General features: G+C 39.5%; 1 protein-coding gene across 8 annotated transcripts in view; it reads left to right on the forward strand.

Moving 5' to 3' along the window:
* AKAP6 (A-kinase anchoring protein 6) overlaps nucleotides 1-27,334 on the forward strand; it is a 583,878-nt gene that overhangs the window by 321,711 nt on the left and 234,833 nt on the right. For all 8 annotated transcript variants that reach the window (XM_057542788.1, XM_007180694.3, XM_007180696.3 and 5 more), the window contains 2 exons: nucleotides 891-2,657; nucleotides 24,100-24,222. In XM_057542788.1, the coding sequence (XP_057398771.1) occupies nucleotides 891-2,657; nucleotides 24,100-24,222 (1,890 nt within the window). The remainder of the gene's footprint in view (nucleotides 1-890; nucleotides 2,658-24,099; nucleotides 24,223-27,334) is intronic.

Raw genomic sequence — 27,334 nt, forward strand, 5'->3', positions numbered from 1 at the left:
GTAAAAGTCTCCCCATTTGTTGTGTGGTATCAGCAACTGCATTAGTAATGAGAAAAGAACCTGAATTATACAACTAAAGATTAAAAAATTAAAAACACTTACTTATAATACTATTTTTTAGCATAGGGGAATTTCAAATCAGCCTACCTTGAAGGAAGGTGGGCACTTGGCATCTAGCACACACAAATGGAAATGGGGGTGGGGGTGGAGGGTAGGGGACAGTGCATACAGAGGGCGGGGATGGGGGCTAAGATGATACACTTTTGACTCATTAATTTTCTCCAGGATTTCCTGTGTTTACCTTTAAAAGGTGGGGACAAACAGAAGTTGGCCTTGAACTATTTTTGTTATGTATGCAAATTCAGTAGTTCATCTTCTTGTGATTTGTGAATATATATTTAACACAACAGACTTACTATAATTAATTATTCTACTTTAAAATATTTACTAAGCATCTACTATGAGCTCACCACTGTGGTAGGTGATGGAGTGATAAGCAAAAGAGACATCCATGGAGATTTTACTCTCATATTATTTTGTTTTCAGAAATGTTATTACTTAAGGCATCACTTAAGAAATGCTTACTAAATGAAATATACACCATTTTAAAATAGAAAGTTAGGGTAAGAATGGTTATTTTTGGCTTGGCCTTGACCATTTCTATCAAGGCTCTGTTCTCCAGATTAAAGAAAAGTCCTTAAATATTTAAGAACAGGATACTATATAAAGCAATATGGTAATTAATGAATATGCCTTTCTGTATCTCAAACCAGAAGCAATTGAGATTGATGCATTTTTGACCTTTATAGTGGCCTCTGCTGAGATTTCATGTGAGCAGCAGTTGAATATAATGTTGCATTTACTGAAACCATTTCCGTTGTCTGTTTCAGGACCGGCTTGATGCTCTAACAGAAGTGGATGACTCAGGACAGTTAACTATCAAATGTTCTCAGAATTACTTGTCTCTGGATTGTGGCATTACTGCTTTCGAACTGTCTGACTACAGTCCAAGTGAGGATTTGCTCAGTGGCCTGGGTGATATGACCTCTAGCCAGGTCAAAACCAAACCATTTGACTCTTGGAGCTACAGTGAAATGGAAAAGGAGTTCCCTGAGCTTATCCGAAGTGTTGGGTTACTTACGGTGGCTCCTGACGCAGTCCCTTCCAACGGCAGCGAAGCAGTTAGTGAGGAGGCGTCTCAAGTGTCCCTTTCAGCAGATGACAGAGGTGGATGTGAGGAAAACAATGCGGCCACAGTGGAGGAGCAACCAGGCTTAACGCAGGGGCTGTCATCTTCAGGGGAAGCTCTGACAAATGCTGGACAACCCTCTTTGGAGACTGTGAAGCAAGAATCTGATTCCTCTTCCCAACTTGGGGCAAAGAATCAACAGCCTCTTCCTTGTGAAAATGCAACCCCCAAGCGATCCATCAGAGATTGCTTTAATTATAACGAGGACTCTCCCACACAGCCCACGTTGCCAAAAAGAGGGCTTTTCCTTAAAGAGGAGACTTTTCAGAATTATCTGAAAGGCACTAGTGGAAAGAAGCAGATGGTTGATCTCAAGCCTGAGTTGAGCAGGAGCTCCCCTTCCCTGGTGGACCCTCGTGACAGATCTAAACTCTGCCTGCTGTTACAGTCTTCTTACCCCAGCACACCTGCTGCTGCCAGCCACTCATATGAGTGTTTGCACAAGGTGGGGGATGGGAATCTTGAAAACACAGTCAGAAGTCACATTAAGGAGATCTCCTCCAGCCTGGGGAGGCTTAATGATGGCCATAAAGAGAAACTTCGACTTGAAAAGCCTCACAAGACCATAGAAGAGGTGCCTTCATGCCAGACACCTAAACGGGAACCCAGTTCAGGCAAGCAAGCCAAAAACACTAGGAGCTCAGTAGTGCCGCGTGGAATTCCTTCTAGTACTTCCAAGGCCATAGAGGGGCCAGAAACAGATTCTGCTTCCACATCCTCACTTGAGCCATATAACCAGAGTAGTTGGAATGCCAAACTGCCAGTACAGTCAGAAACATCCAGTTCACCACCTTTTAGTCAAAGCAGTGAGTCCTCTGCTGGCTCAGATAACGTCGTGTCTCCGGTACCCCTTCTTTCAGAACACAAAAGCAAAAAAAGCTACACCTCCTCCCCAAGTCACGTCACCAGGAACGGTCAGGTTGTGGAGGCCTGGTATGGCTCTGATGAGTATCTAGCACTGCCCTCTCACCTTAAGCAGACAGAAGTATTAGCTTTGAAGTTGGAAAACCTAACAAAGCTTCTGCCTCAGAAACCCAGGGGAGAAACCATTCAGAATATTGATGACTGGGAACTGTCTGAAATGAATTCAGATTCTGAGATCTATCCAACATACCATGTCAAGAAGAAGCATACAAGGCTAGGCAGGGTGTCTCCAAGCTCATCCAGTGATATAGCCTCTTCGCTTGGGGAGAGCATTGAATCTGGCCCCCTTAGTGACCTTCCTTCCGACGAGGAGTTGTGCGTGCCTCTCTCTGGCATGAAAAAATCTATTGATGAGAAGTCAGAGAGAGCTTCATCCTCTGAGAAAAATGAGAGCCATTCCACTACAAAGTCTGCTTTAATTCAGAAACTGATGCAAGATATTCAACATCAAGACAACTATGAAGCCATATGGGAAAAAATAGAGGTAAGGGTGGTCTTCTTAATCAGAATGATTTCTTACCTGATTTTTGGAAGTATTGCTGGGAAAAGGTGAACTCTTCCCCACCCCATTATAAAATGTGTTGCTATTTTTGATAAACGTAACCGATTCCCTAAAGAAAGAAAAGAAAAAACACATCATGATCACTGAGTTGTAACAGTGGCATCACTAGGAACTGCCCTTGTCTGTGCATTAGCTTGATGTGTCCCTGCTGGTATAGATCTCTCTGTTGGTATTGCTCAAGCCTAACATGGCTCCTGATGAGTGGTGGACCCCCTTGAACGGAATACAAAATAAGGTAGAACAGTGGCTGTGCACACGCCAGTACCTCAGGAATACATGAATGGGAAGTTCCAGCTACCCTCAGTGCTTTTTTGATTTGTTGGTTCTAACCCCAGAATAGCCCTCACATCTCCAATATTAACTTCTTGTAGAAAAAGAGCAGATATTTCTAATTTTTCAGGAATTTTTTTCTTCAGTCTTCCTCCTCTGGCTAATAACCATGCTACCTATGCTCTGTACCATCTGTGGGCTCTGAGATTGGGGAGTTGATATATTTTGGGTAAATCTGTACTTTTAAAACAAATGGTTATGTGATGAAATCTTTAAGGACAGACATCAACATTCTCAGAATTCAGCTCCTTAATGTAAGCTGTGATTTAAGATACTGGATAAAAGTATAGTGCATATGGACAGAATGACCTGGAGGAAGAAAATGAAGGTACATAAAACAAAGAGGCTAAAGCTAACAGCAATATATAATAATCGTAACATATATTAATAATTGTTTTCTAAGTATTTATGTGTCCAATTCTCACAACAACCCTAATATTAACCCCATTTTACGTAGCAGAGACTGAGGCTGAGAGAGACCAGGCAGTCTGCTCTAGAACCCATACTATTAACTCTAGAACCCATACTATTAACTCTAGAACCCATACGATTAACTCTAGAACCCATACGATTAAATGCTCCCATGCCTCTCCATTAGGAAGTGACTAGTATGTACTACATGTAAATACTGTAGTATTGTCGAGAAGAAATAATATCAGTAGAGCTAGGATTTGCCTGGGAAGTTCTTGTGAAATAATAAACCTTCATTGGGGCTTTGAAGGATGTGCCAGGATTTAGAGAGAAGGAAGGTGGGCATTTCAGGTAGAAGGAGCAAAAACCAAAGCGCAGAGGTGGGTATGGGAATGAGCATGGTATTGGGGTCCACAGCTGTCTTGACTGGAAGGTCAGTGAGCAGAGAGCAATAAAAGTTTCCATACCTTTAATAGACCTGGTAGCTGCAAGGCCCTGATGGCCAGACCAAGGCAATTAGGATTTGTTTACCAGGCATCCATGGTAACTTCTCTGAAAGGGACTGAGAATAGTTATACAACTAACAATAACTCATGCTCCTTGGGCTCTTATTTTGTGCTGGTTCTGTGCTAAGGGCTTTACATGCCTTATTCTACCTAAGTCCTGGGAGGTAAGAGCTTTTCAGATGAAGATGCTAAGGCAGGTTGTGATTAGGAAACTTGCTCAAGGCCTCACAGCTAGTGCGTGCAGAGCCAGAATTTGAACCCAGAGCCGGCACACTTAAAGCAGTGTGTGCCATGGCCTCCAGTAGCCTTTCTGGAAGGCCTAATTGGCAATAACAGGAAAGACGGTCATGGCAGCCATGGCGGTGACCAGTGCAGAGATGCCTGTGGCAGCCAGTGTTAGGCGCTGCTGTGATGGGGGATGGGCGAATGGGGGGCGCTGTTGAAAAAGTGAACGGGATCCAGGAAGCTGGTTCCAGCCCTTGCTCAGTCATTAAAGCCAGGAGTGGCCCACAGCTAATCCTGCTCCATTCTGGGCCTCGTTTCTTTTTTGTAAATAGAGATGTTTTAAGCAGATGATGGCTATTCTACCGACTTCCAATGGAAGCATCCTTTTATTCCATAGTTCTACAAAGATGAAGCTAAGTTTTCAGTCTCTAGGGACTGGTGTAGTTTTAATAGAAGGAAACATTTGGATGGGTAGCTGGCTTGAAGTGGAGGTGAGGCAGGTAATTTTTAAAAATACACGCACTGATATTGAGGATACGATGAAACTTTTAAGAGGAAATGTAGGCCGTTGGAAATACTGTCTTAGAGTTGGGATATGAAGTGAAACCTAAAAGGGGATTAAGCCCCTTCCTCAGCCCAACTTCCTTTCAATACGTCAGGCAGGGGTGACTACAAATCCCCATGTCAGTTGACCTTGGGTATCACATTCTAGCTTTGACCTCCTCCATATAGTGACCCATAAAACGTATTCAACCAGGAAAATATAATAAGAGAGGGTATTATTTAACATCTTCCTTGTATCAAGCAAATACTTGGCACTTTATCTGAAGTAGTGCTCTCATAAGATTCTCAAAACAACCCTACAAGGTAGGTTTTATTATCTTACATTGACCACTTCTCTTCCTCTCCAGTACTCCCCCTCTGGTCCTAGCCACCATCACCTCCTGCCTGGGTTACTGAGGTAGCCTCCTAACTGGTTTCCCTGCTTCCATTCTGCTCCCCTTACAGTCTATTCCCAACAAAGCAGCCAGCGCGATCCTTTTAAAACATAAATCAGGGATTTCCCTGGTGGTCCAGTGGTTAAGAATCCACCTTCCAACGCAGGGAATGCAGGTTCGATCTCTGTTCGGCTGGCGGGGTGGGGGGCGACTAAGATCCCACATGCCGCAGGGCAGCTAAGCCCGCGTGCCACAACTACTGAGCCCACGTGCTTCGATTAGAGAGCCCGCGTGCTGCAAACTACAGAGCCCACACATTCTGGAGCCCGTGCGCCACAACTAAGACCCAACACAGCCAAAAAAACACCAAAAACATAAATCAGATCATGTCACCCCTCTGTTCAAAACTCTGCAACAGCTCCCATGGCATTCAGAGGTCCTACATGGACTGGTCCCCTGATTTCCTCTCTGACTCATTTCCAACTGCTCTTCCCCATGCTCACTTCACTCCATTCCCACTGGGCCCTTTGCCGTTCCTGGAACAAGCTGGGTACCCCCCTGCCTTTCAGACCTTTGTCAGCTCCCTCTGGCTGCACATTCTCTGTCAGTTGCATTTTTTTTCTAATTCCTCCACCTCTTCTGAGATTTGGTCAAATAATAACTTCTTAGGGAAGGTTACCCTGACCACCTTTTAAAAGGTGTGACCTGACTTCTTTTTCTTTTCTTCTACAGCTCTCACCATATTCTGTAATTTTATATAATTCTCTTATTTAGCATGTGTATTATTATTAATTTTTGTCTCCCCCTGCTAGACTGGGAGATCTGTGAAGGCAGACATTTTTATCTGTTTAGCTTGCTAGTGAATCTCATGTACCTAGAATATTGCCTGCTACGTAGTAGGTGCTCAATAAAGGTTGTTGAATGAAAGAATGAATGATTCCCCATTTTAGAGTGGAGGAGAGGAGTTCAGAGAGATGAAATCACCTCTCCTAAGCTGCACAGCTAATAAGTCATAGAGCCATACTTCAAGCCCTATCAGCTTTGCTCTTCCCACTAGATAAAGTCTTGGGAATAGAAGAATTCCCTGAGAGACTGAGGATAGATGGAGAAGAGAAGAGGAGGACAACTGACTTTCAAGTTTTAGCCCAGTTACGAGGCAGGAGTAAGGAAGAGGCCTAGTTGGGGACCAGGAAGGAACAGGATTCTTGGGTATTAAGTAAGTGAAGGGAGAAGAGATGTTTAGTATGATGAACACTAGCTTCATTCTTTGCAAAATGGAGATGAAGAAGAATAAGGATAAAGAAAAAAAAATAACCTTCAACCTTTAGATTTGTTTTAAAGAGTCAATGAGGACCTTAGAACTCGTCCTGGAAGACATGACTCCATTAGGTTGGACTCATTGGTACCAAGTTAATGGATGCATGACATGGCTGATTCCTTTTCTCCCCAGAGATATAAATGTCTTCAAATGCTAGATTATGCTGTCCCAGCTGTAGTTCAATGACTCAGCTGTTTGTTAGCATTTTATCTCAGAGACATCTATAACCCAATTTTAAAAACTTCTTTGGTGCCAGCTAAGAATGTCCTTGCACGTAAATTATTTCAGATTCAGTGCAGCAAATATTTGTCTGAGTGCTTGATCTTTGTAACTAGGCTACGTAAAATTGCAGTCTAGTCTGTGGTAGCAGCACAAAGGCAGTCACCCTTGCTGCTGCCTAGAGGTAGAGCTGGGATGTGGTCAGTAATACCAGGTGAATGGGAATATAGAAGAGGTTTGGTCCTTGGATTAACTTGGCACTGATTTCTGCATTTCTTTTTCCAAGGGGTAAAATGGTCCAGATAGGATCCATCCTACCTTGCACCCTCATTTCGACCATATGTTGACACATCAATGATACCACACTGATGATGGCAGTCATTAAAGAAATATCATGTTGTCCTGTGTTCTCTTTTCCTTCTTCTTCCATTGTGGTAAAAAAACATAACATAAAATTTGCCTTCCTAACCATTTTTAAGTGTACAGTTCAGTAGTAAGTGAATTCATATTGTTGTGAAACAGATCTCCAGAACTTTTTCATCTTGCAAATCTGAAACTCCATACCAATTAAACAACTGCCCTTTTCCCCTCTCCTCGAGCCCCTGGCAGGCACCATTCTACTTTTTGTTTCTATGAATTTGACTACTTTAGATGCCTCATATAATTGGAATCATATAGTATTTGTCTTTTTGTGACTAGTTTGTTTTACTTAGCATAATGTCCTCAAGATTCATCCATGTTGTAGCATATGACAGGATTTCCTTCCTTTTTAAGGGTGAGTAATTCCACTGTATGTATATACCACATTTTGTTTACCCATTCATCTGTGGAGGGATATTTGGCTTGCTTCCACTTCTTGGCTATTGTGAATAATGCTGTTATGAACATAGGTGTGCAAATACCTCTTCAAGACCCTGCTTTCAATTCTGTGGGTATATACCCAGAAATTGGATAGGATTGCTGCTGGACCATATGGTAGTTGTACTTTTAATTTTTTGAGAAATCACCATACCATTTTCCATCATGGTTGCTCCATTTTACAATCCCAACAACAGTGCACAGGAGTTTCAGTTTCTCCATATCCTCATCAACAATTGTTATCTTCTGGGTTTTGTTTGTTTGTTTGTTTGTTTTTAAGATAGTAACCATCCTAATGGGTGTGAGGTAGTATCTCATTATGATTTTTTTTTAACACCTTTATTGGAGTATAATTGCTTTACAATGGTGTGTTAGTTTCTGCTGTATAACAAAGTGAATCAGCTATACGTATACATATATCCCCTTATCTCCTCCCTCTTGCGTCTCCCTCCCACCCTCCCTATCTCACCCCTCTAGGGGGTCACAGAGCACGGAGCTGATCTCCTTGTGCTATGCGGCTGCTTCCCACTAGCTATCTATTTTACATTGGATTTGGTAGTGTACATATGTCAATGCTACTCTCTCACTTCATCCCAGCTTACCCTTTCCCCTCCCCGTGTCCTCAAGTCCATTCTCTACATCTGCGTCTTTATTCCTGTCCTGCCCCTAGGTTCTTCAGAACCACTTTTTTTTTTAGATTCCATCTATATGTGTTAGCATATGGTATTTGTTTTTCTCTTTCTGACTTACTTCACTCTGTATGACAGTCTCTAGGTCCATCCACCTCACTACAAATACCTCCATTTCGTTTCTTTTTATGACTGAGTCATATTCCATTGTATATATGTGCCACATGTTCTTTATCCATTCATCTGTCGATGGACACTTAGGTTGCTTCCATGTCCTGGCTATTGTAAATAGAGCTGCAGTGAACATTGTGGTGCATCACTCTTTTGAATTATCTCATTATGATTTTGATTTGCGTTTCTCTGACGATTAGTGATGTTGAACATCTTTACATATGCTTTTTGGCCATTTGTATATCCTCTTTGGAAGAATGTCTATTCAAGTATGTTGTCCACATTTTAAATCGGGTTATTTGATTTTGTTGTTGTTGAGTTGTAGGAGTTCTTTATATTCTGGATCCTAACCTCTTATTATATATTTGATTTGCAAACATTTTCTCCCATTCCTTTTCACTCTGTTGATTGGGCCCTTTGATGCACAGAATTTTTAAGGGATGATGTGGCCCCATTTGTCTATTTTTGCTTTTGTCGGCTGTGCTTTTGGTGTCATAGCCAAGAAATCATTGCCGGGACCCACGTCATGAGGCTTTTATTTTATGTTTTCTTTTAGGAGTTTTATAGTTTAAGTCTTAGGTTTAAGTCTTTGAGTTATTTCTTATTTTATCTCAGTGTGATTACCTCTCATGCTTTAAAGATCTCACCCCTGGCTTTTTTGCGTGGTAGGACACAACTTCAAGAGACAAGATTTGTCTTTAGAAAAACACTTGGGAGTCACTCTTTTTAAAAAGTCCTGTCTGCCATTCTTTACTTGATTTGAAACACAGCTGTATTTTTCTTTATTTGTCCCCAGAGTAACTTATAATCAAGAGCTGCTGTAAATTTAATTCTCACCTGCCTTTGATGTTTCTTTTATACCAACCGCATAGCAGTTTTCCTAGAGTTGGTGGAGTGGTAGTCTGCACTTTGGTGTTTATAATGATCTCTTAAGAGCATCCTATCAGATAGGAAGCATTTTAAGGTTACTGGATTCCACTGTTCTTCACTGGCATTTCGTTTTGTATGTGCCTTTCCCTTATGCTAACCTTTTCCCTCACAGTTGCTAGTCTTCCTCCTATATCTGAATTCTCTCTCTTCCTTGTATCTTCTCTCCTATTCTTTTTCTTTACTATTCCTCTGGAATATATAGTTTTCACTCTCTGGCACCTATTTTCCCTTTTAATTTCCTTCCCCAAGAGTATCTTCTACTTTCTTCCTCTAATGTTGTCCTAGAGATTCTCAGATTCCAAATATGAGAGGACTATGAGTTGGCTCTTCATCACCATTCAAGCTTGAACCCTTGATCTTCTCAGTACATTTCTTAGTCTTAGAAATATGTATCCAGAGGGTTGAGGAACTGTTTAGATGCAAGAATAAACAATTCAGTTTAAATATCAAGGAAGAAGCCACATTTTTAAAGAGTTGGGAAGGCTCAGCTTTGTAATTAAAATTGGAAGATTCAAGAGTCCTAAAAGATCACAACTTGAACATGAATTGATAGTACAGATTATGATTCAACAAGCGGTGTTAGTAGCAGAATGCTGTAGGAACTCTGAATATTATTCTTTATGCTATGCACAATCTAAAATTTTGTTTTAAATTCTGCACTTAGAATTTGAAAGAGATAGGACAACATAATTCTAGGCTCTGTTTATTAAATAGGATAATATTTGGTAAGTCTCAAGTGGAAAGTTATACAGTGGGAGAGCAGAGGAAGGAAGATAACAAGTGTACCTAGACCAAGCATCACAGAAGGTGGACAACTTGAGCTGAACCTTGAATGATGAGTAGAATTTAGGAGAGATGAGAAAGCAGAATGTTAGTGACAGGAGCTTTGGTATAAGCTAAGGTTGAGGGCAAGAATATTTAAGGTATATTTGGGAAATAGTAAAGGGTGTAGGCTAAACTGCTGTAAACAAAGAGATCCTCAAATACAATAAGATAGAAGACTTTTTCTCTCTCACATAACAAGAGGTAGGCAGACAATCCAGGGAAGATAGAGGCCATCTAGGGATTCAAGTGCTTTCTCCCTGTTGCTCTTGTACTATGGTGCACCAATGCTGTATCTGTGTTCCATCTCACCAGAAGGGGAACGTGGAGAGCACCCAGCTTTCTTCTCACAGACAGGACTTGGAAGTTGTACATATTTCTTCTGTTCACATCCCATTGGTCCAGACTTTGTCATATGGCATCACCTAACTGCAAAGGAGTTTGGGAAATTTGCCTCTAGGCTATGAACTTTAGGAGGGAGATGTTCTCTTAAACCAATTGCTGGTTAGAATAGAGTTAGTTGAAGGGAAGGGGAATATAAAGTTAGAAAGAAAGGACCAAAATATGAACTTTGAATTCCAAGTGTTTACATAGCACAGACACAAAATAAATACCTGTCTAATGAATGCATGAATAAATGAATAAGTGAGTGAGTGAATGTATCATTCAGATTGAACTTTTTCCTTTAGACCAGGAGTTACAAACTAAAATGACTCTAAGAGGGGCAGACAGGTAATATAAATGAGTCATACAGCCGGGTGGAAGTGGGGAGTGAAAGAGACTGAGTAACGGAGGGTAAGTGCCATGTCTAGAGGGCGGCCAACTGCTCAGTTCCAAGTGATTGTTGCACGGGAGTGTGGGCCCTGTGTGGCAAGATCTTGCAATTTTTAAAAAGAAGTAGCAAATCTGAGTTTGATGTGACATCTCCCGATTTGTTAATGTTTGGTCTGAACAATTTAAAAACGGGCCAAATAAAACACATCCATAGGATAGGTTTCGCCTTCAAGTCACTATTTTGCAATCTTTCTGAAGAGGAGACATTACTTAAAATTTTTGGCTCAGATGGTTGGTAGTTTAAGGTTAATCTGGCCATGGTGTGCTGGATACACCTGTAGCGAAGTGGTTCTTGATTGTGACTGCACATTATAATCACGGGGGTGCTTTGAAAAAAAGTTCCAACTTCAGCCTCCACCCAGAGCTGTTAAATCAGACTCTTGAGGGATAGGTATTTTTTAAAGCTCCTTCATGCGTTTCTGATGTACAGTCAAGGTTGGTAGCTAATGCTCTAAGGCTAATTTTGAAGGTTATTGCTAAAAGGGTCTGAACTGTGGTTTTGGAAGCCAACTAAGGAAAATAAAGAAACAGAGGTGGGAGGTGTTATAAAAGACAAATCAATACAATTTTGTGGCTTTTAAAAAATGAGATAGTGGAGGAAGGGGGTCAAAAGAGTTGAGATTTCAAGCTGAGGTTTGGGGGCAGGGAGATGTAAGGACTTTAATAAATGGTTCCAAGGGACATAAGAAATTAAGATACACAGTTGATGAACGGGGCAAAGGTAAATGTTATCTTATATGCAAATGCTGTGGCCAAATCCAAGCTGAGAATTCTCAATTAATAACATTAAAAAATAAAGCTACACAGTTCTTTTTAAGGGTAATATTGTATATATTTGTGTATAATTTATTTGTTGCAATGCCAGGAGAAAAACTGAGTTAACATTACTAATGGATTTGTCGGGACAGTATGTCAAGGTCATTGCTCAGGGTTGCTGGAGAAGAACCATAGGGATCCAAAGCAAATACCTTCCTGGTTAACCCAGTAGGAATGTTTCGATCCTGCGTCAGTTTGGTTTCTGCAGAGCCTTAGCTGGGTCTTGAGCCTTTATCAATGGTGATTTAGCACCACCGTGAGGCTGCATCCAGTCAGTGCATCTCGTTTTTACCTTCTGAAATGTATACGGAAGGTGCAGTTTTTTGTTTGCAGTTTTAAACATTAAGATGAAAATAGTTCTTTGTTATTTTCTTGGTGTGAAAAAGCTATGATTAAATTACATTTTGTTGTGTCAAGATGATGAAATTTCCTAACTGCATTTGACAGCAAATATGTCTATGATGATGAAAATCAAAAGGGGAATAAACTCAGTGTTGCATTTTTAAATTCAACTAAAATTATTATTAGGATATTAGTGAATTCTTCTTTATCCTTAAGCCTAAAGTAATGACTCTGTATTAGCCTTAGGATGTTTTAGAAAGGTAACAATTAAAAAAACAAACAAAACCTTGACATTTATTGCCTACTTATAACATGTCAGGCAAGATGCTAAGAGTTTTATTCATTTAACACATTTAATTCTCAAGAAAAAAAAATCCTTCTTTGATGAAGACACTTTTATTATATCCTCATTTTACCAATGAGGACAGAGATATTATACATAGAGAAGTTAGTAATTTACTTAAGGGTACAAGACTTAAAAGCAGGAACTTTGGGCTCAATTCACAGCCCCCTACGGTTTAATTATGAAAACTTGAATAAGTCGCTGGAAGTTTACTGTTTAAATCTCCTAGTCTTTAAAATAGGATATTAATTATGTTTGTTATGCCATTGCACAGATTATTGTATGAAATTACAAAGAGCAACAGTTCATTGTAAACTCTAAAGGCTACATAAATACTAGTCTTATCATTATTGTGACTTTTCCTATGAATTCAGGGAATAGCATCAACAATAATAGAAAGAACTAGAATAAGAATCTTAATTCTGCCCCTATGTAGCATTGTGACCTTGGAAACTTAACTCCCAAGCCTCAGTTTCGAAAAATAAACATTAGTAAAGAAATTGAATTGGCTGACCTCTTAAGATACCTCTCAGTTCTGAAATTTTATAAGAGACTAAGAGGCATAACTAAGAGATGCAGCCAGTTCTCTGCAAAATATTCACTGGAATATATCACTTCAACATGGAATTTCTTTCTGTTCCATGGAATTCTGGGTGAATCTCCCTTAGAAGACCGTGATGGTAAGTGAGTGAGAGGCTATGGCGTTAGTGAGCCTGGAGGTATGCAGCTATTCATGCTGCATTCCCAGCAGTGTAATGTGAGAAGAACCAGACATCCTAGAGGAATTTGGGGCCTGGCTAGTGTTTGTTAGATGCCAAGAGACCAGGGACAGTGGTGAACAGCAAACAAGTGAGTAACCCAGTAAGAATTAGATATGGATTAGCCCGAATTTATAGCAAGTAAGGTCAGCTAAATGGAGCAGATTGGAAACATTCATCTTGGCAGATTTGCCGTTGTGATGTCTTAAAATTAACTGTCAGCACTGCTGTTTGTGCTCTGTTCTGACAATATGAGGGCAGATCATTCCAAGAGTGTGAGTTCTGTGTCCGGGTCACTCATGATGTCAGATCATGTCTGAGGCTCTTGATCTCATTCTATAAAGATGATTGGCCTGAGATTTGCATGATGAATAAGCAACTTTACCCAGGAAAGGTGCTGCCTGTATGCTGAGGCCCAGGTGCTTTCCATCTTTCAGGTAGATGAGGTTCTGTGTATTATCACCTATGTTATCTTGAGCAAGTGACTTGACCTCTCTTGCCCCAGTTTCCTCCCTTGCAAAATAGGGTTAAAAGTGTATCTTCCACATAGAGTTGTGTTTTTTTTTTTTGGACCATTAAATGTGTTAAAATGTGTAAAGAGCTCAGAATAGTACCTGGCATGTAGTAAGCATTCAATAAATGTTAGCTCTTGTGGTTGTTATTGTTGTTATTATTACTATTATGGGAGGGGAGGGGTGAGGCCTCAGCAGCTCTTTGTATGTAGATAGCTCTGGCCTTTTGGGATCAAATGCTACCACCCTATTTTCTCCTCCTACCTTCAGGCATCTTGGTCATTATGAAGCTTCAACCTCCTACTCACCCCCCACCCACAATGGTTAAGGCCGCCTGTCCTCCTTCCTGGGACCTGTGATAGTCACCCTAGACTCCTGCACCCCTCTTCCCTGTGAGACTCTGGGCCTTCTGCCTTGACAGATGATTCTTATGTTGTGTTAGAGATAATTCTCCTCTAACTGGCCCAATAATTTTAGTTAATGCACTTCTCTGACGTCTTAGAAAGTTTATGTAGGGGAATTTATGCTATGAATGTGTGTTCAGATAAACACAAACAAGCTTCTAGTTTATAATATTGTCACACAACAACTTGTAAATAATATGTACTTATCTATGTATAATTTGTATTTATACATATTTATAATATGTATTTATAATTATGTACTTATAAATAATAGTTCCCACAGCACTCTAACCAGAGGAATCTCATTACAACGTATTATGGAAAGAAAAAGGAAGGGACTCCAATAGGTTTACAATTGCCCCTGAGACCCCTGACTGCTAAAGATGGAAAAATTAAGCAAGTGTGTTGGAAAGGTAGCACTAGGTTGGGATCATTTGCTGGGAGAGGAGCATTGAAGCTGGGTCTTGAAGGATAGATATGGTGAGAGGAGTAGAAGACATTGGGAAGGTATGTGGAAGTCACCAAAGATCAGTTCCCTGTGTAACTAAAAGAGAACAGGTGAATCATCTGAACATCTCTGGCTTTGAAGGAGGCTCTATATGCAAGAACCACAGATAGTAACAGTAAGAAAGGCATGAGAAATTGTCCAACTTAATTCCCGCATTTTACAACTAGAACATGCCTCTCCCAGGAGTGCTTCCTATTAGCACATCCTATTTTCTGGTTATACCAGATTTTGCAAGCTTGTCACAAGGGGCAGCAAGTACTTTTTTTTTTTTTTTTCAAGATCAACATGAGTATGTTCCTAGTGCCCCTCAGCTGTTGGCTTTTTATCTTTGTTGCCCTGATGGAGTTTGAAGCAGATTTCCCTTCTCTGAATTTGGTGTATATTTCACAGTTTAATTTAGGGACACAGCCGGTGTCGAGAACCACTGAGACAGACACAGAATGAGGGACTGGGGTGAATAAAATTGAGTACCTTGCACTGTGGGGCCTCAATCTGTAGAATACACAGCGGATATGCCCCTACACACTGTTCCTAGGTTCTCTCCATGCCCATGGTCTCCAGTACCACCTGTGTGTTGCTTTCTCCAACCTAGATCTTGCTCCACACCTCAGAAGCCAAGCTCATGCTATCTAATACCATGTCTATCATATACCTGCAAATTACTTCTTCCTTCTGAATATCTTATTGCTTCTTTCAGAGAATAGTACCTCCAACGAAAATTGAAAGCTGGCAGTCATCTCAGATTGTAACAAATTTCTCAGATTTTTTAATCCATCACATTCAACTGGTCCTGCCCATTTTAACTTCTGTCTCTCTCTGCAGTCTTGCACGTTCCCTCCGTGTCCACTGCTGCTACTCAGTCTAGCCCTCATCGGCTTTTTCATGGAGTAGTGTAGCAGCCTTTTTACTGGCTTTTCAGATCTCAGCCTAACAACCTGGCAATCCACTCTCCACTCTGCAGTCAGAGCAAGTCTTCTAAGATGCTAATCAGATTCTCTCTCTCTTCTGCTTCAGAACTGCAGTGACCACCCCCATCGTTCTTAGGATAAAGTCCTAACTCCGGGGCGAGGTGTATGTGCCTGGCTCTTGGCCAGACTCTCCAACCTCATTTCTCAGTTTCCCTATTTGCCTCCAGAGCGTTAGCCATCGGCTACTTAGATTTCTCAGAATGAACTCTTCTCTACTGGATTTTATCTGCCAAGAATGTTCTCTGTTCTTCTCAGTGCCCTCTATTCTTTTTCAGCTGGTCCAATGCCACCCAATCTAGATACTATACCCAATTAGGTAAACCAACAGTACTCTGGAATTTTACATTATTCTTTAAAATTCTAATTCTGTCCTTTTTTTTGAACTCTAGAAATTTTGTTCAAAAGATGTCCATGAAAACTTTAAAGTGAACAATTAGAGTTCTATACTTAAGGACACAGCACCTGGGTTCTTCTGCCTCAACTACCAACTGGCTGCCTGTTACCAATCAAGTAGTTAACCTTTCTGAGCCTCAGTTTCCTCACCTGTAAGATGGGGGCATTGAACTAGCCGGGATGTAAGGGCCTTTTGAAGATCAGGTCTGTGCTTCTAATCTGCACGGGAATGCTTCTCCTTTTCAAGCAGATGTATTTAGTAAATGCTGTTTTCTATCTTCTTGGCTCCAATGGTAGTGCAGTGGCTGAGTTGTTACCCTTTACTGACTCACCGCCCTGAATTTCTCTGGTAGAAAGTTGGTTATTTTCTTGCTCATTCAATGTGATAAACTCTCCGCATTGAATTCCATTTTTTTCTAAAAGTATAACTTTGTTATTACTGAAGAACTGTATGTCCCCTAGAGAAAATTTAGAATATTTAGATAAACAAGACTCAACAATCACAAGTAATCTTTTTAATAATTTTAGTATCTACAAACACTCCCATCTTGCTACATGCATTCTTGTTCCAGTTATTAGATTTACAAGGAGGTTTTACTAATCAGGAAAGTATTTATATCTAAACACAAGATTATAACAACATTTCAGCTCTGTACTTCAGTGTCAAGGAGACAGCCCTTTTCATTAAAACTGTATGGACATGTGAGGAAATGTGGTTTATTAAAAGTGATTGATTAACTCCAACAATCAATTGTTGGGGGAGACTTTGAGCTATAGAAAAAAGAGAGAAGGAATGAGAAGGAAGAGGAGAGGAGAGGAAGGGAGGGGAGTGAAAGAGAGAGGAGTGAAGAACAAGGGAGTGGAGGGGCTAGGAGGAGAGGAAAGAGAAGGAAAAGGCAAAAGAGAACAGCAGTCAAGAAAGAAAGGAGAAAAGGAAGATGGAAAAGAGCGCGGAGTAGGGAGAATTATCTAAAACACAGCGGCTGTGATGGGAACGTTGAAGTCGTGTGGCACAGGCTGGGCTTCTCACAGAGGCTTGGGAAGTAAGAATGGACAACAGTGGATGTTTCTGTCCTTTGTATTTCTCTGTGAACCTCAGGGTGAGTCTGCTTAGAAAGACAGTGTGGTGTAGCAGTTCAGAGCTTGAGCCCTGGAACAAAACTACTTAATAGCTATTTAATGGCTTTATGACCTTGAATAAATTATATATAACTCTTCTACACTTCAGCCTCTTCCTCTGTACAGTAGAGAAATTTGTGAAGATTAAAGGACTACATAAATTATCAGAAGAATAGTTGGTAGATAGTCAGCACCCAAATGTTTAGTACTGTTATTTATAATACTGGATATAAAATACCTATAAGTAAACTATTAAATGATCATAATCCTAAATTCTAAAGTGTGAGCATCTTAGGTCCTTGTTTGGGATTTAGAGGCAGATAAAGATGATTTGATATGGTCATCCAGTGCCTCTGGAGGATTGGGGGTGCTTGAAACAAGGTCTTACACAGAGCCAGTGAGCAAAGGTATGTGGGAGAATCCCCAGCTTCACTTCTGACAGCCGTTAAGTATTTGAGCTTGTCTGTGCTTCAGTTTTCTCCTCTGTAAAATGCAGAGTGTGGGAATCTTACAGCATAGAGTAGTTGTAAGTATTAAATAAGTGCCTGGCATGTAATTGGTACTCAGTTAATATTATTATTAGTTCCAGTTTATTCCCAATTCTTTTATTCATTCCTATTTTTATTAGACTTTGATGATATGCATTCCAAACTTGTTTTTCCCTTAAAATTGTTGATTATTTCTTCTTAGAAATCAATAGGGAGCAACTGAAGTCAAAGCCTCTGGATTTGTTGGAGGAAACCCTTTCCCATTATGAGAGTCAGGGATCTTTCTGGGCTCTTCTTTTCCCAGTTGAAACCACTGTCATTAGTGTTGGAAGAAATTGGGGATTCAGCTCAATTTATCCCTTCCACATGATACTGAGTTCAGAATAGAACTTCCTACCTGGTCAGTTTTAGATAATACCATTCGATGCCCTTTTCATTCTCTCTTTCCAACTGACAGCCTTTATTCTGGGATAATTTTATCAGAAATATTTTAAAATTCTAAAGACATTCCATTCAACCTTTAGAAGAGAAGCTAAATATTTCATAAAACATTTCAGTATTTGAGTATTCTTGTGGCAACAGAGTTACAACTGCCTTAAACCATTTGATTTTCTCTTCAGTCTTTCTTCTAAGAGTACACACCATACCCTCCCTTCTGTCAATTACTTGTACAGCGTTGCATTTTATAGGTAAGGATGTGGGTAAATGTGTGAGTTGGTTGAGTCCAAAGTACCACTTTTAACTCGCTTTGATTTTATCTTGAGCCTCTGTGTCTTGGTGGCACATTAAGTACATTGATATGTGGTTAGGAAAGGTAAATTACATTTGAGTGCTATTGTGTAAAAAGCTTAATTAGTCATTTCATATAGGAATTAGGTGTCTAAGAATTAAGCAAAAATGGAAGATTAAATATATATGTTGGTAGATGTACATATAAAATCTCAATGCATAAGTTTGCTTCTAAGGGGAGTTCTCATTTTACCAGCTGTCAGAGCCTAAATTAAGCTTCCTTGTGGGTAGGGTAAGAGCATTGCAATTACTCATTGGTAACCATTACTAATGTAAAGACTGGCTCCAAAGCATGTGTCCTGTTTTGAAAAATTAAGCCAGATTATTCTTAAACTTGTAGTTGTTTAATAGAGAAATGTGATCCCCTTCGGACTTGCTGGTGGAATAAGGAGGTAGGGAAATCTTTGCTAACCTGCAGGTTCAGTTGCTGCCCCTGCCACACCGCCTCACGTGATGATCTGAGACAGAAGTCATGACTCCCTCCTCTGCACCCCCAGAGTGGTTGGTGCCACCTCTCATACTGTGGCTGTGAGAAGACTTTTCTCTCCATCTTCCCTGGACACCTAGCAGAGTGCTGTATGCTTAGTGAATAACCAGAAGTTTTGAGTGAATGACATAAAAGATCAAATTGGAACCTGTTAATTAGGAATGGTTTTTAAAAATCATTTATCAAGCCAGGCTTTAAAATATAATTTCTCTTGAAATCCTCACATAAACCCCAAATGGATATCCCTGTCCCTGTCTTATAGATGAAGAAACTGAAGTTCAGAGACATCAAGTAGCTCATTTAGTTTATACTGTTAGTAAGAGGTGGATGGAGCCTGGAATCAAATTCAGTTTTGTCTGGTTGTAGCAGCTATTCTATTATCATTATCCACACTGGTTGATGATAAGCATGTTTTTTTCTCTTTTACTATACCCTCTCCTGCTGCCACAATTAATCCTCATTTAAATGTTTTTCAAGTTCTAATTTCTGCCAGGGACTTAGACAAATTGTTAGATCAGCTGGCCCAACTAGATCATTTGAGTCTCATAAAGACCCTGTGAGGTGGGTACTACTGTCACCCCATTTTACAGATGAGAAGACTGAGGCCCTGAGAAGTAGGGAGATATGCCCGATGCCATGTGCCCAATACCTGGCACATAGTGAATGTTGTGTGAGGATTACTTATTGTTTCAGCTAGCATTGTTCAGATGAGGTCATTCACTGAATCCTTTAATCTTGGAATAGTAAGAAAGGGGTAAATACTTTTTTTGAATGGTTTAAAAAGTTCAACAGCAGAGGCTGCCCTTTTTTATTTTCAGAAATACGGTGAAAATAGTTCACTTCTTGATGATTTTCAGCAGGTCCCTCTCTGAAGGCAGCTGACTTGATCTGGACTAGGTCAGATTTCACACTTGATTTCTCTGTCCACTGAGAAATGTGCATCCTTCTGGGGGTGAACACACACATGTTCACACACACATCCAAACAACAAATACTGAGAGGACATTAGCAGTTGAGCCCATTGGCTAAACTATCTCCTGAGAACCAGGGGCCATCTCCTCTGTGATTAAGCTGAGTCAAACTCATCCGTAATTAAGGCACTGTTAGAATGGGCTTGCTTAAGCATGTAACTGCCTTAAAGTTTGGGTTTAAATTTTCTATAAATTAGAAATGAAATTTACCGTGATTTTTGCTTGCTTAAAAAAAAAGTTCTTTGTTGTGTCTAACCTCATCACAGATCCCCTTTCAGAAAAATTAACAGAAAATAGTGAATGTGAAGGGGGAAGGGCTTAGAACGTAAAGAGTTTTATCTCAGCACTAAGAATGTGGGAGTGGCAAGAAATGTTTCTTCACCCTCATCTGGGTCAGATAATGTGTCTCTAGGAGCACTGTTTCTAGAGGGCACCGTGTTACCATGAGAGGAATAGAGTTTGGAATGAGATATGGGTTCAGATCCCAACCCTGCCAGTGGGCTAGTCACCTTCTTTGACCCTCAGTTTTCTCATCTGTAAAATGACCATAATCAGCACCACTTCACAGAATTGTGTTGACAACACAAGTGTCTACTTCCTGTTGTCTACTTCCCCTTTTAGAGAAATAGTTTTCAATTTCAATTTGTTGTAAAAATCATGTAATTCTATAAAAATTTACCCCTGGGCTTTTAACTCCATAAGGCAGGGACCATGTCTTGTTTCCTACCATGTCACTGTTTCCTGGTCCCATGTCTGATACAAGGAAGGCCCTCCTTTTTGTCCCAGCTGCACATGACAGCTTTGTCAAAGGGCAACAGTAATCACCCACATAGTTTCTAGTTAACCAGACTAGGTTTGTCATAGAAGAGAAATAGTTAGGAAAATAAAAGAAATAATGAGTATTCTTCTTTAAATTGAAGCATAGTTGATTTACAACATTGTGTTAGTTTCAGGTGTACAACAAATTGATTCAGATACATATATGTATATATATATTTTTTTTTTTAAGATTATTTTCCATTATAGGATATTACAGGATATTGAATATAGTTCCCTGTGCTATACAGTAAATCCTTACTGTTTATTTTATATATGGTAGTATGCATCTGTTAATCCTGTACTCCTAATTTATCCCTTCCCCCCCAATGTATGCCTCCCCCCTTTCCCCTTTGGTAACTATAAGTTTGTTTCCTATGTCTGTGAATCTGTTTCTGTTTTGTACATAGATTCATTTGTGCTATTTTTTAGATTCCATATATAAGTGATATAATATTTGTCCTTGTCTGATTTACTTTACTTACTATGATTATCTCTAGGTCCATCCCTGTTGCTGCAAATGGCAATATTTCATTCTTTTTCGTGGCTGAGTAGTATTCCATTGTATGTATGTATATATATATCTATATATATATCTATATATATATATACACACCACTTCCTTATCCATTCATCTGTCGTTGGACACTTAGGTTGCTTCCATGTCTTCGTAAATAGTGCCGCTATGAACATTGGGGTGCATACATCTTTTCGAATTAGAGTTTTCTTTTTTTTTTTTTTGGATATATGCCCAGGAGCGGGATTGCTGGATCATATTGGTATTTTTAGCTCTATTTTTAGTTTTTAAAGGAACCTCCCTACTGTTTTCCATAATGGCTGCGCCAGTTTACATTCCCACCGATAGTGCAGGAGGGTTCAATAATGGGTACTTAACCTGTTATGAGAGTGTAACTGTTTGCAAGACTAACTTTATATTTTCCTTGCAAATATAGTCTTCAAATGTATGTTAACCAGCTGAGGGCTCTAGCAAATTATTTTTCACACACCTGAAAGTGTACCTTTACATACACTTGCACTGTGCTTCTTAGTCTTTAAAGAGATTGATGCTTTAGAAAGTTTAAGAGTAAGATTCTTTAAAAGCACCCCATTAAGGAACTTTCAAAATGCAAATGATTTGATTCCTCCAGCAAATGATTTGGAAGTGGGAAGTGTGCTGTCAACTGAAGGTAGTAACAGGCTAACGGCTGTTCCATTTTCTCCCAAGTTGGATGACCAAGGTTTCTTCTGGGGGTTGAATCCTGGCTTGGCTTCAATCATCAGGCTCTCAGAACATGTATCAAATATGAGTATGGCAAGGGGCCCACCGAGGAGGAAACAATTAAGGGGGTAGCCCAAGAGGAGTGGGACCTGTGGACTGGTCACCCTCAGTGTGCCCCTGGAGAGCTCGGCAGGGAGTCAGAGAAAGGTAATGGAAGAGGGGCAAAAAGGGACGAGAAGGACACCAGTGGTAGGAAGTGACAGGAGAGAGACTGAACTGATGAGATACAGGAGTCTGAATGACGAAGGCTAAAATGTGGCCTTTCAAAGGTTTGTAATTCAGCCTGTAGCAGTGAGTCGAACGTGTGTAAAATGTGCTTTTTATGTAGTGCAGCATTGGATTGTGCCGTGAAGAAAATGTGATTTTTATAGTTGTCTTTGACTCTCCAGGTAAGTACGTGTGAACTCAGAATATTACAGAAACAGACAGGTCAAATACTAAAATTAGAAACAAATTTGGGTATAGACAGAACTCTGATACGGACAGAGTACATTTCACAGGAAAATCCGGGAGCGTGTCCCAACTCTTTATTGCTTGTAAAACTTTTTCTAATGATTAAAATTACCTGAATTCAGTAGGCCAGTGCTTAGACATGCTTTATGTTCAGCTGAAATTTTTACTTCAGTGATATTTATCATTTTATTCCCAGTAATGTCCAGCAGTGTGCTTTACACAGAGTAGGTGCTTAATAAATAGTTGTTAAAAGAATGAATGAGTGACCAGTATATCTCTTGGATAGGATTTGATTTATATTACAAAGTAAGTAAAATTTTGTATTTTTTTCTCATTTTCCTATGTTGTTACTTATGTCAGCCTCATTTTCCTTCATTCACACCACAAAGACTCTAGCAGAGCTTCTGAAAATGAGCATCAGATATTCGTTGTCTGCATCCAAATGTGAATTCTCCTGCACATTGCATGGTTCGGTATATAGAGTGGAGACTACTTCGTTTCTCTGAGAATAGCCGTCTCATGATATGGGGATAGTATTCAGTACCCTGTCCACTACACAGAACACTGGTGACAGTACACACAGAAAGGGGCTGGGAGAGATGGAGAAATAGCAGGTGACAAAGGTGTCAAGAATTGGATGGACTACCGTTTCGTTTGCTTTCATGATTTCTGTTTATATGTTTGTGCCTACACATGTAAGCAGGAGAGGAGGAGGAAAGCTAAGATCCCCCCTGATAGGGAGGAGTGTTTAGCTTTTTATTACAAGTTAACTCACAAGTTGAGCATTAAAATATTAATCAAAACTAATCAAAAGGTAAATCTGAAAAATGGGTTAAGTTCAGTAGGGAAATAGCTCTCAAGCCATCTCAGTGAGTTCAAATGTAGAAGCCTGTCCTTTCTCCTTTTGAACTCCAGGTGGTGCTGTTTACCCAGCCATGGCAAGCAGGTGCCCGGCCCCGGTTCCTTCCCCTAAGGTTCACAGCTGGGCTTTCATTTTTTCAAAATATTTTCAGTTTCCACAGATGTGTTCTTTTAAATGGTCAATAAATTTTTATAACCACTATTTGAAAACTTGCAAGATTATTGTGAATTGTGCTTCTTAGCCAAGAATATTTTTTTGATGGCCAGGGCACACCCAGAGTTAGGCATTTACATTTGTTCATTGGTCCTCTACCTTTCCTTGCTTCTTAGAACCCAGAGTCAGTCACAGACATTTGGGCTGTTAGTAGAACTCATCACTCATCCAAGTCCCTTTAAACACTTTTGTAATTTAAAAATAGATTTCTAGTTCAGTTAAGGCACCTCAACTCCATGGGCTTCTGAGTAAAGAACACCATCTTTATAGGAGTACTTTTATCCCTCAAAGCCAATGAGTGTTCCTAGCAGACCTGACCTGATTTTTTGGTGAGCGGGCACTTGTCAGACACCCAGAAATGTTTTGATGATTTGAGGTCACCTTTCCAATGACACCCTGCAGTCCAATCCAAATTCCTCAAAAAAAGTGTTCCTAGGAAAAAACTAAGAAGGAGTCATGGACAGTTTCTTTCCATTTTAATAGATTTCAGTGGCAAGAATGGTGGGAATTTTGTTGTAGAACGTGGAAATAGGATGGGAGTGCAATGGTATCAATTTTACCATCGACAAGGTTTGGAATTTTTAAGATTGGCTTTAAAAAATAACCAGTTAACATGCTTTTCTTGTCCTTTTTTCCTCTTTTCTGTCACAAGGGGTTTGTAAACAAGCTGGATGAATTTATTCAATGGTTAAACGAAGCCATGGAAACCACTGAGAATTGGACACCTCCCAAAGCAGAGATGGATGGCCTTAAACTGTACCTGGAGACGCACTTGGTAGGCAAGATTGTGCTGCTCTTGCTGTTAGTTAGGGAAGGATTTTAATGTGCTACTTGTTTGTTTATGGGGAATATCAGTTTTACTTATCAGAAGTCATTATATGCTAATAAACCAAGTTTTAATGGGGTAAACTGCAGAAGCTGAAAATTTACAGGCATTTCAAGTAATACTATGAAATCTAAATCCTCCATATTTCAAGCTATTTTTTCAAAACTTTTTCCAGAAAGGTAAGTAATTATTTTAAAAAATACCTTAGAAAATTTTACTAGACCTTTGCTCTCTAAAGTGACAATGGAAGGTTTTCCTCTTCTTAAAAAAAAAAAAAAAAAGAAAGAGGTAATTTTGATGACCATTCTAAGTTTTCTAGAATTCTTGTAAAATTAATGAACCTCTCATTATCAAGAGAGTCTACTTTATCTGTTCTACATTGGGTTATTTTAATAAAATATTTAAAACGATGATCTCCATCATTTTGGCTGCTATGTGGGTTTTTCAGCATATAATTAATACAACTGTCATTACACTGGTCCCTGTGCACAGGGAAATCCATGGAGAGGAAGTAGAAAACACTTGGATGAATATGCTTCTGAATATGTTAGAAGCAAGAATTATAGACTGGGGGACATTTGATGAACCCTCATGAGGTTTTTACTGAATGCTTCAAATGGCCGATATCAATTATGAAGGGGTGGAAACCAAGTAGTGGAGTGTGATAATGCATGAAGAAAAAGCACGTTGTCATAGGAAATGAAAATTCAAGCTTTAAGGATCTCATCTTTATTCCTTTCACTGATAGCATAAAATCGACAAAGGCAATGAACACGAATCCTTGGGTACCCGACTGTGGGGCTGATTTTCTGCCCCTCTTACATACTCAGAATTTGGATTGAGTAAACAATGTGTGGGAGTCCTGCATGTATGTTAGTTCACAGGGTTCCAGAACTGTTCCCTGTGATATTAAGTGAGAGAAGGAGAGAGAGGGAGAAGAGAGAAGGAGAGAAGAGGGGGAAGAGAGAGAGGATGCTTTAGTTTTTTGCTGTTTGCATTTTGCAGTGTATTTTATATCATTGCGAGAAAAACAGCCTCGAAATCCTATTGCTGCATGCAAATAGTCTTGTGAAAGATAAAAAAAAAAAAAAATCACAAAACTGGTAGAGGATGCTTCTGTTTTTAGAGACCTGGGTTGTTGGTGTGTAAAAATGCCAGTGACCCTAACCACCTCTCTTGTATGTGGGTTTTTAAATACTGCCCTTAGTATTCAATTCCCTGTTGAGTAGAGCCTTGATTTTTTTTTTAAAGAGGGCATTTCATAATAGCAAGATAAAGATATTCAGTGCTTTATAATGTAAATTGTTTTAATTAGAATGTCAACTTTTCACTGGCATTGTTCTGACAGAAATTCTAATCTGTGTTTAAACAGGAGTATATGAACTTTATTTCACATTAAGTGTGCTGTCTTAATTTCTCTTGATTTAATATTTTATGGAAAACACACATTTAGTTTTTGAGGTCCCAGAGGGCATGGGGACACAAAGGGCACTTTAACGCTAGACTATTTATTGAAATGAAAGCCAGGCTAGGAGAATATGAACCAAGGTCTCTCCTCTCTTTGGGAGTTGAGTGACACAACCTCTTTGTAACCAACGTGCACTCCTGGTCTCAAATCCGTACTACAGAATTCTTAACTTAGCATCCCTGTGTTGGTCTCTGTCTCATTCTAGCCCAACACTATCCACTAGAACTTTCTGTGATGATGGAATATTCTATATTGCACATCCGATGTGCAATAACTAACCACACCTATCTACTGAGCACTTGAAATGTGGCTAGAGCAACTGAGGAAATGAATTTCTAACTATAATTAACTTATGTTTGCGTTTAAATTGCCACATGTGGCTTGTGACAACTGTATTCTAGTCCTGTAAATTGTGGAACTCTTTACAGACGTAATGAATAGCAAGTATCCAGTAGCTGCCTCATAATGACATTCTCATCCAAAATGTGAAAATCATTATCCCCTTTGCTGTGGATCTCTACCTCAGATCCACAGCAAACAGCCCTTCTTAAAATGTTTATCTCTTAAAGAATAACCTTGTTCCCGCCTAATGGTCAACACTTTCTTGAATGAATTTTCTCCACCATCATGTCTGTATTAGTTGGGCTAGAGATAACATAGGAACATCTTTACCTCTGCTTTGCGAATAGTGAGGGACTGTAATCTCCAGATTTGTTCACTGTTGTTAACTCACAATCTCAGGGGCTGAAATTATGAATAATACTGTTTAACAGTTACTGAAGACCTATTGGGTGTGGATTGCCATTGAATGATACTTAAAGACAATTATTGAGTCACTGTTCTACTGCATGCTGTGTCTGCTAATCTAGATACAGCCTGTTGTTTAAACATCTTTCAAACAAACTCTGAGTTACTGTCTATCTGAGCACAATGTCTATCTACATATCCCCTGTGCAATATTGTCATTTATATTTTTTATTGTATTTCCTTACTGTGGTGCTGAGTTAATATTTAGTTATTCTTCTCAAAAGAAGGCAAAAAAATATCTACCTTTCCATAAAGAAAGTATACAACTAAGTCTAGAGATTTATATTTCTTAGTTCACACTGTATAAGTCATTACTGCTCCTTAATGAGTGGGCAAGAGGTATTTATTTGCAAGATTATCTAGTATGTAGACTTAGCTACATGAGTTTCATTAAACATCTCTGTAGAGTCTATAATTTAAACATTAAACCAACAGATGTACAAGTCTCTGAGTCTGGTGTCTCCCCTGAGTTAATAATGTGTTAGAATAGTTGGCACCCTGCAATATTTATTATAAACAAAAGCAAATAAACAATAACATAAGTTGTACATTTATATTTTGATACTTAATTCAATTCTTTTCCATAACAGTAACCAAGGGTTTTCACCAACACAAATCAATTAAACCTTCACAATACCTTTATGAGAGATATGAAGGAGCTTTATTCTAACTGTAAGAAATACTGTGAAATGGTGATGATACATCAATGATTTTCCATGATAATTAATCATCTGCTTGCAATCTGGCTGCTCCTTCAAAAATAAAATTCCTATCTTTTTAGAAAAT

Source organism: Balaenoptera acutorostrata, chromosome 3 (genome assembly GCF_949987535.1).
Source record: "Balaenoptera acutorostrata chromosome 3, mBalAcu1.1, whole genome shotgun sequence".
In the NCBI taxonomy this organism is placed as follows: Eukaryota; Metazoa; Chordata; class Mammalia; order Artiodactyla; family Balaenopteridae; genus Balaenoptera; species Balaenoptera acutorostrata.